Source organism: Cryptotermes secundus, unplaced genomic scaffold (genome assembly GCF_002891405.2).
Source record: "Cryptotermes secundus unplaced genomic scaffold, Csec_1.0 scaffold26, whole genome shotgun sequence".
NCBI lineage: Eukaryota > Metazoa > Arthropoda > Insecta > Blattodea > Kalotermitidae > Cryptotermes > Cryptotermes secundus.
Window position 1 is genome coordinate 106,888 of NW_019743656.1, and position 14,336 is coordinate 121,223.

General features: G+C 43.4%; 1 protein-coding gene across 1 annotated transcript; it reads left to right on the plus strand.

The window, feature by feature from the left end:
* Positions 1-4,469: 4,469 nt before the first annotated feature.
* On the plus strand, positions 4,470-12,209 carry LOC111874216 (leucine-rich repeat-containing protein 24). Its single transcript, XM_023869533.2, has 2 exons — positions 4,470-5,847; positions 8,882-12,209. Exon 2 carries the CDS (start codon positions 8,984-8,986, stop codon positions 10,928-10,930), a length of 1,947 nt encoding a protein of 648 aa, XP_023725301.1. The 5' UTR covers positions 4,470-5,847; positions 8,882-8,983; the 3' UTR covers positions 10,931-12,209.
* Positions 12,210-14,336: the final 2,127 nt, after the last annotated feature.

The following is a 14,336-nucleotide window of genomic DNA, read 5'->3' on the forward strand; positions in this document are numbered from 1 at the left end:
TAAATATATACATGAGGGTAAGTTAGTAAGTAAGTTACAAATGGATATATAACTTAAATAAGAATACTGGTTTGAAAATGCTTTTGTTTCTCAACATAATCTCCCTGTATGTTGAGGCACTTATCCCATCGCTTCACAAGCCCCTGAAAACCAGCAGCATGAAATTGATTTGAAGGACAGGTTCTATGTAGAACAAGAACATGTATTTGATAAATTCCTGAAGTACAATGTGAAAATTTTGTTAGGAGATTTCGATGCCAAAGTAGGTAGGGAAGACATTTCAAACCAACAATTGGGAATGGGAGTTTCTGCCAAGGAGAGTCTAGGTTATTATGAGCTGAAGAAGCATAAGCCATATTTTGATGAAGGATGCTCAGAATTATTAGACCAAAGAAAACAAGTCAAACTGCAGTGGTTACAGGATCCAAGCAAAATAAATGGGGATACTCTGAAAAATATAAGACGTGAAACCAGCAGGCATTTCAGAAATACAAAGAGGGAATATCTGAAAGACAAAATTGAGCTTGCAATGAACAGTACGAACTAGAACATTAAGAGACCTGTATAGAGGAATAAATGACTGAGAGGGGTTAACAACTTAGAAGTAACTTAGTGAAGGATGAGAATGGTGATTTGTTTGCAAATTCCCACAACTTTTTGAATAGGTGGAAGAACTACTTCTCTCAGTTATTGAATGTACATAGAGTCAGTGATTTTAGGCAGATAGAAATCCATACAGCTGAGCTGTTAGTACCTGGTCCTAGCCCTTTTGTGGTTGAAATTGCTATGGCAAAATTGAAAAGGTATAAATTGCCAGGTAGTGATCAAATTCCGGCAGAACTTATTCAAGCAGGAGGCTAAATATTACATTCTAAGATCCACAAGCTAATTAATTCTGTCTGGCATAAGGAAAAATGTGTCTATTAGTGTCCCAGTTCTCAAGAAGGGTGATAGAACAGACTGTAGAAATTATCGGGGGATATCACTGCTATCAACTTCATACAAAATTTTATCCAATATTCTTGTCTAAATGTTAAGTCCATACATAGATGAAGTTATTGGGGATCATCAGTATGGGTTTTGACATAACAGATCAACTACTGATCAGCTCTTTTGCATTTGTCAGATAACTGGAGAAAATGGGAATAGAATAAGAGTACATCAGCTATTCATGGACTTCAAGAAAGCCTATGATTCAGTTAGGAGGGAAGTATTATACAGTATTCTCATAGAGTTTGGAATATCCATGAAACTAATCAGGCTGATTAAAATGTGTTTAAACTCAACGTATTTTAAAGTCTGTATAGGTAAACATTTTTCTGATAATTTCCCTATTCTGAATGATCTAAAACAAGGAGATGCTTTATCGCCACTCCTTTATAAGTTTGCTTTAGAATATGCCATTAGGAAGGTCCAGGGAAACCAGGTGGGACTGAAATTGAATGGTACACATCAGCTGCTGGTCTATGCCGGTGATGTGAATCTACTGGGTGATAATATAGATACCATAAAGAGAAACATAAAAAATTTATTTGACGCAAGTAAGGAGGTTGGTCTAGAAGTAAACACAGAGAAAACTAAGTATATGTTGCTGTCTCATCACCAAAATGCAGGGCAAAATCCTGACATAAAGAAAGATAACAGATGAAGAAAGTTGTCTTCTGGGTTTAGGCACCGTGTATTCTTCGTTTTGGCCGACGTTCCTCCGAAACGTCGGCCAAAACGAAGAATACACGGTGCCTAAACCCAGAAGACAACTTTCTTCATTGTCATCGCCGTGAAAACCTCAAAACTTACAAAGATAACAGATGTTTTGAAAATGTGGCACAGTTCAAATATTTGGGAACGACGATAAACGAAAACATGATTCAGGAGGAAATTAAGGGATTGAACTCGCATAATGCTTGCTACCATTCAGTCCACAACCTTTTGTCTTCTCGTCTGCTGTCTAAAAACATAAACATTAGAATATACAAAACTATAATTTTGTCTATGGTTCTGCTGACACAGCTATACAAAAATTTGTATCTTCTCTCTTCGAATTTGAGATCCTACAATATCCACTAAAAGGGAAAAACTTTCAATGCTCATTCTGTAAAATGATTTGCACAGTTCTGTATCCCGATTAAATTATTTCAAAACAATGTAGACACCTGAGTTTAAATTATAGAGAAAGAACGGGTGCACCCAATGTTTTCTTTTCTCCTGTATTCTCATCTTACGCCATGTGAACCACCACCATATAATTACAGGAACAATATTATTATCTTACTTTGCAGAAGAGAAGTGCACGAAATTGGCGGGCAAACACACCCACTTGAGATGTGAGCAACTAATCGAACGTAAGTTTCCTCAGTGTGCACCTTCTAATTTGGAAACCAGTTGCCTGCTTAAAATCGGCGATATGTCTCGGAAATCGTGGTTGCGTTGCGGTTGTCAGTTTCCTTGATGTGCGCCCGGCCTTGTGATTTTGCTTTAGAACAATTCAAATTGCACACCTTGATGCACTCTTCCTCTTTGAAGTTTATCGTGGTTCTATACTTTGCCCTTCTGCTTTGGAAATTGAGGGCCTTCGGGTCTCTGTTCGATATATCCGAGACTTTACTCTGTTCAGTGTCTGTTCTGTTAGTAAAAATTGCCCCTCTGTTAGATGCGCTTCTGCTGCTAATGTTGTTTGTATGGACGTTGAATGTCTTTGGACCAAAAACTCTGTTGTTGAAACATATTTTATATTGAATTAATTAGACTATTATTATTATCATCATTAATTTCGCTATTAATAGTATTATTATTGCTATTATTTTTATTATTGTATACTGCTCTATTTGAAACTCGAATTGTTCTTCGCTCTCATATTGTGGCTTTGTCTGTGTGCGTTTGTTTCTGTATATTTATTCATGCTCACTTTGTAATTAATGTAGACTATCGTATTTTGTATTCCGTTTTTTAAATTATTTTTGTGTATTTCTCTCTATTCGTGCTAACTTTGTAATTGGTCTCTGTCTGTTAAGTTTGCACGTAAATAAACACGAATTGAATTGAAAATCAGGAAGGAAGGATAGACAATGAGGGGGCTCGTAGCACTTATACATAATTTTTGGTGGCTTTTATTTACTTATTTAACGACGCCGTCTGGATCTCATACTATATGGCGTAGAATGGTACGGTCATGCAAGTAATGAATTGAAAAGTGTGTGGACGCAAGAGGTCGTCTACTTCGACTATAAGGGCTTCGGAGAATCGAATCAGGACAGCGGTAACCTTTCCCCACTACACAAATTTGGGCTGGGTGCCACGACAGTTACCACTGGCCTTGTCGCCTTATGTATACGTATAACTCCTTGGTTTTGTCCACAAGCGAACTATACCGACCGAACGACGGCCGTTTGTTGGCGAAGTTAGTGCCAACTTTAGCGGATAGACTGTGTCGCGTGGTCAGCGCAACGGATCTGCACGGCCGTTAATCTCGGGTTTCTAGACCGGAGCCGCTATTTCCTCACTTATCCTCACGAGGTTGAGTGGACCACGTTCCAGACCCACTACTCAGAAAATCTGGTATCGCTGAGAATCGAACCCGGAGCTCTGGATCTGCAGTCAGGAACTCTGACCACTAGACCACAGAGGCAGTCACCTTACACACACACACACACACACACACACACACACATAAAAATGTGTGTGTGTGTGTGTATGTATACTTACTTATGGGGCTGAGCCCTTCTTGAGGAGAAGCCAAATCTGTGTCTACTCAAGAATTTCCCAGCATTTTATGGAACCCGAAGGTTCATTCCCGTGTTCACAAGAGCCCTCCACCGGTCCATATCCTGAGCCAGATTAATCCAATCCATACCATCCCATCCTATCTCTCTAAGTTCCATTTTAATATTGTCCACCCACCTACACCTTGGTCTTCCTACTGGCTTTCCCTCCAGTATCCTATATACATTCCTCTTCTCCCACATTCGTGCTATATGCCCTGCCCAAATCATCCTCCAGTACTTGATCATTCTAATAATACTTCGAGAAGAGTACAAGTCATGAAGCTCCTCATTATTCAGTTTTCTCCAACCTCCTGTCACTTCATCTCTCTTTGGTCCCAATATTCTCCTCAACACCCTGTTCTCAAATACCCCCAGTCTATGTTCCTCCCTTAATGTCAGAGACCAAGTTTCACACCCATACAGAACCTCAGGCAAAATTATAGTTTTATATATTCTAATTTTTATGTTTATATATATACCCCTTTTCGGTCCCATAACATCAGTTTTGCTGCCTTTATACAGTATATTTATTGTTTTGCCGTTGTGTGGAGCCCATCTGTGCCTCTCGCAACGCAATTATAAAGTAACATCATTGTGATTGTGTGCCAAACATGTTAAATAAAATACCGATCTATCGACTGTTGCGTTGGGTCGCTACACGGTGCTGCGCTCTGGCGGGACACCACGCAAGCTCAACTTATGGGGGGGGGCAATGCTCCTGACGGCAGGGCGCAGTACCGGGCTGCGATGGACAGTGGTGAGTTGCCGTTTGGCGCACTGTGTCGGTCTCCGGCGGGGCGTTTGGATGACACATTGATAGTCTGCGCAATGTATGCGTGTACCTGGTTTAACCTGAAGGGTAAATTGTGTAAATGGCCCCAAATACTTTAATGCTGAAAGCTTGCCAAAGAAATCTGTTTCTGTCGTGAATTTCAAATAGTATGAAGTTATGTGCGAGATTTTTGTTTTGTGTCTCACCTTGCTCCTGGAGCAGTCACAAGTTCAGAAGCCCGCGCATTTCGTGAAGTAAACTTCAGCTGTGGGAAGAACTGTCTTCTGTATGTTGTGCAAGTTTCATTCGCAATTCTACAGTCACTCATCGAAGGGGTGGTTTTCAGGACATTCTTACACACCAGTATAATGTAATGCGCGGATAAACGCGACGTTAGATAACCTATGTTAAGAACAAATCAATTCAAATTAAGTTCATCTTATCTGTAATTGGTTTGATGCAACACACTAAAGAGTACCAACTAGCAGAAAGTGGCCCTTCTGGTTACAAAGATTTCTTAAGTCAATGAAAAGTATTCCATGAAGTGCTTGCTGATATTTTCACGTTCAGTGGATTAATGTAGGAGGAAGCACTTCTGATTATATCGTGTTTAGAATGAACGAAGAAAATATGTTAAGGCTATAATTATGCAAGTGTCATTTTCAGTACTAATGGGTTCATAATGACAACGATGGTACTGAACTGTTCATTGTTTGCAGTGGATACTATTTCATACATAAGCAACAGTTAGTGTTATTAGAAGGGCCTGCACTATTGTCTCGAACAGACAGAGTAACCGCACGTAATTTTAATTCTCAAAGTAGTAGTATGCAGTATGTTCAGTGGTGTTGTATTTAACATTAATATAATTAGATGTCACCACCATAATTATCATCGTTAGAATCTGTTTCGTTGGATCACGGAAACACCGGTTTTACATAATTCATCTTCAGTACTTATGTAACAAGTGAATACCAGTCTTCAGTTGGCACCACGAGTTTATCCTCGTTGCTTTCCTACATTTTCGGTGCAAATCGAGCAAGTGAGTGGAGAACGGCAGTGTGTACGGGTGGAACGTATTGTTGGAACGGCACCGAAATTAACAAGTACTAAGAACGCGACGTTCGTCGAGCTTCCCTGCAACTCAAGCTGATGGCTCTTGAAACGAAAACTCAGTTAGGCGGAATTGATCGATCCTACGTCATAACAACAAACCTGTGAAGAGATCTGTCGAGTGATCGTGCTGACTTCATGAAGAGCGCCCGTCAGTGTTGCACGAGAGGACGCCGCGACGCTGGCCGCTAGCCGGTGCAGGTAAGTTCCTGGTGCTGGAAGCACAGTGCACTTGTTATATAAACAAGTAACGGCATGCTGTGATATACTTTCACCCATGGAGCTGAACCTTCCTGAGAACCTGCCATTTGTACAGCTACTAAAAAATTTCCCGGTATTTTATGTAACCTGAAGGTTCATTATAGTGTTCACAAGAGCCCTCCCCTAGTCCCTATCCTGAGCCAGATCAATCAAATCCATACCATCCCATCCTATCTCTCTAAGATCCATTTTAATATTGTCCACCCACCTATGCCTTGGTCTTCCCAGTGGTACAGTCTTATACCCCATTCGTGCTACATGTCTTGTCCATCTCATCCTCCTTGACTTGATCATTCTAATTATACTTGGAGAAGAGTACAAATTATGAAGCTCCTAATTATGCAGTTTTCTCCAACCTCCTGTCACTTCATCTCTCTTCGGTCCAAATTCCTTTGTCTTAAAATGTTCCAAATTCAAGTATACATTTATGTAAATGTTTTTTTTTTTTGCGTGGATTATTTCCACGTATATTAAAAAGTTAAACTCAGTTCAGATGCGATCGTGTCTTTTGTCATTAAGAAGGATGACATAATTCTTGTAGTAGGGCTTGTGAAATTGCTGAGGTTGCGTGTGAGGGTACCTCCCATCCTGGTTGGAGATGGAATTAGTTTTGTACGTACAGTCATGTTACAAGGTAACCTTGAGCAACTTTATCAACGTAGTGACTGCCCATGCGCCACTCAATATTCCTATCTTGAAACATACGTAGTTATCAATTACGTTAAATTAAACAAATAAATATCTCATCTTCAGATGTGATGAAGCCCTGGCGAGCTCTTTAAGTTTACCCCGGACACAATAGGACACAAAAATTAAATAAAAAAATGACGAATAAATTTATTTCGAATTTTATTGTACAGTTTTTTTAACATATCTTGTGATTCAATTTTGTTCCTTCTCGCCGATACAGGCTTAAGCTACATTATTTTTCTTTTGTGCTGCTGTTTTTCTCTTCACTTTTACGACCCCCAGACTCCCTCCCAACAATGGGAGATGAGATTTTGAGCTGTTTCCACAAGGATTAATCAGCGGAATGGTGAAGCTGACCAATCACCTCTGTTCTTCCATTGCCCAGGTTAAGGATGCATGGACTTTACATGTCCACCCAGCCTCTGTCGGCATTCAGTTTTCAGGGAAAGCGAAAACCTCTGGCTGGACATGTAGGAGGAGGAAAGAAAATATTTCAGAATTCTGTAAAGCATGCCTTTCTCCGGAACAACAACAGTACTTTTTACAACCTTATGTTGTAAAGGAAGTTTAACTGACAATTTTCAGTGACTTGTTCGTCTTTCTGTGGGGTTAATCACATCTCGCTCAAGTTTAACTGCTGTATCACAGTCGAGTCAGATTGTCTTCTTTCCTTCCTGTGTTTCAGTAGCCGTCAGTGGTTGCAACAGACAAAATCACAAAACCGTTACCTGCTGTATCCCTTAAGGGATAGGCGGGGAATTTATTAGCAAATGAATAACAACGCGGGTTTAATTACAAATAGCCGAAATTGCCTAATGAATTCCAGCTTCATTCCCCAGAGCATAGGGTGTATATGAACAACCCGAACGGTTAACATACTTGGGTTTGCTACACAACACCACACACACTTTATGTTTCGACTATCCTGAACGGTGTTAATGCTTTTCCGCAGTCCGAGGGCAAAGTACCGTAAAAAAGGGGCACAATAAGGAGCGTTGGGACTAACGCCTGTCGACATAGAAGTAAACAGAAAGGAAGAAACAATTCCAATTTTTTTAACAAAATGTGGTATTTAAAATCTGAGGCTTTCACGGCGGTGACTATGAAGAAAGCAGTCTTCTGGGATTTGGCACCGTGTATATGTGGTGTTAACCGACGTTTCGGAGGAACGTATCGCCCCCATCTTCAGGGTAGAAGAACAAGTATAAGAATTCTGCAAGCGACAACNATGTGACGTTGTAGGGATATCAGCCACGTGTGTCCAGCTTGGCACAGGCTGAAGGTTCTCGACTTCACCGGGCTTATATGAAATTATGTTCACAATTGAAACAAAATAACGAACCATGTGTAGCTCTTGAATTAGATTATTCCTGTACGCAACCAACCACCTGATGCTATAAAACTACAGTCTATGAGCACGACTGGACGTTTCCGCCTTCAAGATTGCCCCTGTAAGTTAAATTAAATTGTGAAAAGCAGCTTGAATAAATGTTACACTTCGTCTTTTCAAGCCACTGTCTGCCAAAGTAGTTTCTTACATAAAGCTCTGTAGACATTTCTTCGTTCCTCTACCGGATGTGCGTGGCGTGCGTGTTCAGCCCAGCTTAACGTCCTAGTACTACCTAGCAAGTGTGCTTATTGCTCGCTGCTTATTTAAATCTGGAATAATTTAGAATATTTTAGTAGAAATTTATTATGTACAGGTTTACAACGTATGTTAAACCAACTTCATGAAGCCGAGTCCTCCTTGAGAAACTGATAATTGTGCAGCTACTCAAGAACTTCCCAACATTTTATGGAACCCGAACGTTCATTACCGTGTTGATAAGATCCCTTCACTAGTCCCTATCCTGGGCCAGCTCAATCGAGTCCATAGTATCCCCATCCCGTCTGTGTAAGATCCATTTCAATATTATCCACTCACGTGCGTGTTGGTCTTCCTAGTGGTCTCGTTCCTTATGGCTTTCCCACTAATGTCTTATGTGCGTTCCTCTTCTCTCCAATTCGTGCTACATATCCTGCCTGTCTCACTTCTTGACGTGATCATTCGAATTATACTTGCGAAGAGTCTTTGCAACGTATTTTGCAAAATTAAATTTCAAATGAATTCGAAAGAACTGTCCACTTGCCCTTTAACACAAATTTTACCTGTTGCTGAAGTTTCAACGCTTTAATTACACCCAGAGTACTTCTGTGTGTCTCGCAATAAACAATGCTGGTCTTTGTAATGGAGACGTAGTGTTTTGTGTGAGGTTGCTCACATCAGCTGCTCTGTTTGCCGCAGACGAACCTCGCCGCGGGCTCCAGAAGGCGGACAGGAGCCCCGATGCTCCGGCCTGCAAGATGACGATGTGTGACCAAGACGATCAGGAGGAGGCCGAGGAGCATGGCTGCTGCATCAGGGCCCTGGATACTAACGTTCCTGCTGCTGACTACGTCTGCAGCAACCCCGGACTGGACAGACTGTCCCTCCTCGTGTCAGTGTAAGTGGACATCGGGCAAGAGGACGGCCCTGTGCCGAGAGGCAGGTTTCACCGCCATACCGAACACTTTAAATTCAGAAATGCAGGTGCTGGACCTAGCGGGCAACGATATTCCATATCTCACCAAGGATGCCTTCCGCTCCGTCGGTCTTATCAATCTGCAGCGTATCTTCATGCGCGGGACGGGTGTTCGTGAGATACACAGGGACGCTTTTCGAGACCTCCGGATACTCGTGGAGGTGGACTTATCGGATAACGCAGTGTCCAGTATTCACCCGGACACATTCATGGGCAATGATCGCCTGCGTGTGCTTTACCTGAATGGAAATCCGCTGACAGAACTTCGCGAGAGACAGTTCCCGAGTCTGCCTCACCTCAGGACGCTGGACCTGCAAGACTGTCAACTGAAGCACATACACACCGATGCTTTTGTGCACGTGTCCATGTTGGAATCGCTCAACCTCAAGGGTAACCAGTTGCGTCATTTGTCCGAGAAAGTGTTCCTGCCTATACTGAACCTGAAGACCTTGATACTGGACGGCAACCCGTGGACGTGTGACTGTGATCTGCGTGGCTTCCGGAACTGGCTACTAGAAAGCAACCTGTACTCCATCTCGCTGACGTGCTACGAATCGGACGCTCTGACGGGCCGCTTCTGGGAGGATGTGGCGCCAAGGGAATTTGCGTGTGCTCCAGAGGTCGTTCTGAGTGAGACGATGGTGCAGCAGGACGTGGGTGGCAATGTGACGTTCCGGTGTTACGTTCGAGGTGACCCCGTACCCGAAGTGACGTGGCTCTTGAACGGGAGACCTCTCGGTGCGGGAAACTCCTCGTATCCGGAGCAAGTGTTCGTTATCGACGAGGAGGAGCAGAGTTCTCGCGAGAAGTGGACGAACCTGAGCGTGTACAACGTGACGGAGCAGGACGCCGGAGAATATTCGTGCGTGGCGCGGAATACGCGCGGACTGGCGAGTCGCAACGTGTCGCTACTGCTACCGCAAGTGGTGACGGCCACCACGCTGAGTAAGGCCGAGTCGTGGCTGCTGTGGACTGGTATTGTGGCGGGCGGAGTGGCTGCCCTGTGCTCCGCACTGCTCACCATCGCGTGCAGCTGTTGCATGTGTGGGCGGCAACGCAGGAGACGCAAGCGTCACCGCCGGAAAGCCAAGCTCAAGGGCAGCGTCAGCTTCACGGAGCAAGAGAAGAAGCTACTGGACGTGAGTATAACGACGACTGAACGGCCGTCCGGCAGTTGTGAGGGCCTGGGGTCCCAGCCCGATATGGAGTTGCTGGAGCAGCCCCTTGAATTGTGCGACCAGCCAGTTCACATTACCATCGAGAGCCATACATCAGATCAGCCTACAGTAGGCGGCATCCTGCCAGTGGCCGTGTTCCCTCCACCCCCAGAATTCTCTACAAGCTTGCTCCCTGCTGGCGCGTTTGGCAATATCTTCATCTCAGTGTCGGTGAGCCAGGAGCCGACCGCAGAGAGCCAACGATACCCCGACCTGTTGGACATCCCACACCGGTCCAAGACAGCCACAACCAGCGTGAGCGTCGCAGCGGGCCCTGACGCGCCCTACTGCCCCAGCAGCCCCACATCAAGCGCTGTCACATCTTACGCCACTCTGCCACGCAGACATCTCAGATCGACCAAAGATATCCCGTCCGTTGCAGTGGACCCGCATTACGACAACATGGGGCCGAGGGTAACAGCGGGAGGCAGTTCGACCCTGTCACTACCCGACACGGATCTGAGCATCGAGAGGCCTGGCTTTGCGCAAGATATCCCCCCACCCCCGCTACCGCCGCTGTGCACGCCTTTGCCTTCCGAGTACGTCGCTCTGTGAAGTGTCCACAGGTGCGATGATCATAGTGACATGACACAGCCCTCTGGCGTACCGGGTGAAAGCAAAGCAAAAGACATCACGAAATTTTCATAATCAGAAACTCACACACTTGTTTTCCTTTTGAATCGTTCGGCCATGCTCGCGTGTTTCTGCCACAATATAGGATAAGTGATATGCAAGGTTATCAAGATTACGGTCTTCCGAGATTTGATGCCGTGTAGTCTGGCAGACAGGTATCAACATTTCGAACGAACCTGTTGCCTTGTACCCTGAGGATGGAGGCAGCAGGTTCCTTCGAAATGTTAACCAATTAAACAGAGATACACGGCTTCACATCCCTGGAGACTATGATCACAGCAAGTTTATTCCATTATGGTACTGACTCGTGGAAGTCGATAAGTATGTAAACATTTTTACACTTCCTTTTAATTTGTAGACGACGATGATATAATTATGACGAAGACATTCCTAATTTCTTCTGCTGTCACGTAAAATTACGGTTCGAGTAATTGAAATTATGTGTTCGAATACATTTCCGGCACTACTGGCGAACAGACAGTGGCGGTGTAAGGAAAGAGTGTACAGACAAGTGACTGTAAAGTTATATTAAGAATGAGTGCCTTTGCGCGATATCTGTCACCTCTTAAAGGAAGAAGGAAGGTAAAGTAGTTTAGTAGTCATCAAATTTATCCTTTTGCTTTCCCGTTTTTAGTGCCAAATGAGTTAAAAGTCACACAATCACGATTGGTCTGCAAATCCATCTATCTTCAGGCCCATTACTCGAAACGAATGACAAACAACAAAACTGGATTACACGATAAAGGCATCTTGTTCTGTTCACTGCTGAAATGCACTGTACATCCAGATGACATGAGGACCATCTTGTGTCTCATCTCGAAGGATGGAAGTATCGGACGTAAAAAATCAGGTGAATAATAACTGAAGAACACAAGCGAATATCAATTTAATAGTGTATACCTATAAAATTTCGTGATTTACCTTATTTCCATACAGGACCATCTATGGAGAACTCTTACGATGGACTGTGGGTGTTAATTTAGGCTGTCGTTCCTAAAAATAACATAGACCTGTGTCACGAAACTGGTTAAATTGTTTCTTCAGCGTTAAATTGAAGTTCCATGCACGCTTAAAAATTGTGACACTTCCAAAGTGTTGACCGCAATGGACTCAGCACTCGAGGCTATGTAAACTGAATCTCGAGAACAGAAGGAAGAAATGTACGTTAATAAATCCTAAATAAACTTAGGTTTTATTGTTAGTCCATACTTATTCTCGCGTGTCTGCATTGCGTACGGCAGGTGCTTGTATCGTGACAGCACATTTCCGGGTACATAATTTGGTTACAGGGGACGCCTACGCATACGTAAGTAGATTCCATAATTTACCATCTTCCGATTGTTGAGGAATATTCGGCAAAATTTATCCCGATTTCGGAAACACAACTTATGACATATGACTGAACACGTTTTCAATAGTAAAATGCAGAACAGTGTTTGAAGTCCCTGGCTGCCCCCCCCCCCACCAAACAGGCCAACGTTTAGACCCCCTCTGCAAGCAGTTGTCATGAAGTTCGTTGAGGACCAGCGAAAAAGACGAATTTAACCTTTTGAAGCCAGCTTTAAGTTCATCTAAATAAAACATCCGGTTCGTACCTCACAGGAAACACATTACGTCTCCGCTACAGAGCCCAACCGGTTAATGCTGTTTAGGGAAACAGTCGCTGTTTGTTGTGAGAATCATACGGAACACGCTAACACTATGTGGGCAGAATACAGATTTTCTTAATGCTAAAACAGGTGGTACATATAGTAACCACTGTGCTTTAAGCGGTCAAGAGAGTTACGTTTTTAAATTGCTCCGATCGCCAGTAAAGTAATAAATATTAGCATACAATGACGTGATATGTCTTTAGCTCTGTAATCTGGAAAATCCAAAAGCAATGTCGCTGCATACTTCAACGGTGCCTCTGAGGTTGTCATGCACTTTGCCGCCATTTTTCTGATATTTATGCGTGAACACAGTGTGGAACCTTTCCGGGTCGTAGGAGCCTGAATTGCAACATGAAACATAACATGAACATTTCAGTTGTTAAATTCCTCTGAGCCTCCCCACAGCACTGCCCACGCGCGGAACGCTTTACTCGCTCGCATTCCAAATGTCCGCCCTGTATCTGCACAGTACGTTCCGTATCAGGTCTACCAGCAATCCTACTTCCGTATCTCGTGACGGCAACAAGTTGCACACAGGTTCATAGGCTGCCTCTCATCTGTACTGCAGGCAGGCAGCACGACTGTGATTTCCTGCCCTGCGTTGAGGCACCAGAATCAAATCCGGGCCCTCAGAAAACGAAGTTGGTATATCAACTACAGCAGAACCCCGATTACCAAATTAATTGCAGACAAAGTGGTTCGGCTAATCGAAAACTCTGATAATTGGATTAAATTCTTGTCCACGAAAAAACACTATTATAATCATTATAATAATAACAACTAAATAAACTTTATAAAACAGATCAAAAGTGAAAATTAATAAACGTAATTATAAATTAACATTTTCAAATACTTTATTTTAAAAATCCAACAATGATATCTGTTTAGCATTCCTCGATTGCGGTCATTCGGTTAATTGGCAATTTGGATAATCGGTAATTCCCGTAATAGGTGAATAGCTGATTAATGCATACTACAGCCTAGTCCAGACGATAAGTGAACTGTTTACCGCACCAAATGTTAAAACCAGAAGGCCGAACACAAGACGTTAGTCGCCAAACCTGCCGTTAGGTTAGTTAGTTAGTTATTTTAGAGAGGGTGCGTTTCCCCATGCACCGCCACCAGTTTGATCTATCGTGCTTCCCTCTATGATATTCTACCAGTCTCTTTACCCTACCGATAAATGGTGCGTACCATCAGTCCCGCCGAGCAGGCGAGTTCGGCCACTTGCTTAGCGGTGTCTATAATGCTTCCCCCATCTATCAGAGGCCTTAGAGGCTATTGTTGGGCGGGAAACGTCCTGGAATTTGGCTCAGTGATCCCCTTTGGGGATATGAGGTTCTTTTACGTGTCGTAAAGTTACGACACGGGACACACAGCTTAAAGTCCCTCCCGGAGGACTTGTTCCCTGAATTTTTCCGCCCTTAAAAATTCGACGACCTCCGCCGGGTATTTGAACCCGCGTACCACGAGTCATGAGGTGGGAACGTTACCTCTAGACTACGGAGGCCGCTTGCCGTTAGGTTAGTGGAAACTGTAAATTCACCAGATATAACGTCACTTTCGCAATGTGTAGATGTCAACATTTGAAGAGTATTTCGTTTCGTATCTATCTTCGTTTAAAATGCCGCTAAACATTTAAGCTCGAATCTACGGCCACAAATAACTGATGTGAC

What these genes read in the sequence shown, in the direction of transcription:
- LOC111874216 (XM_023869533.2), top strand. Translation starts at nt 8,984, where the DNA reads ATGGCTGCTGCATCAGGGCCCTGGATACTAACGTTCCTGCTGCTGACT.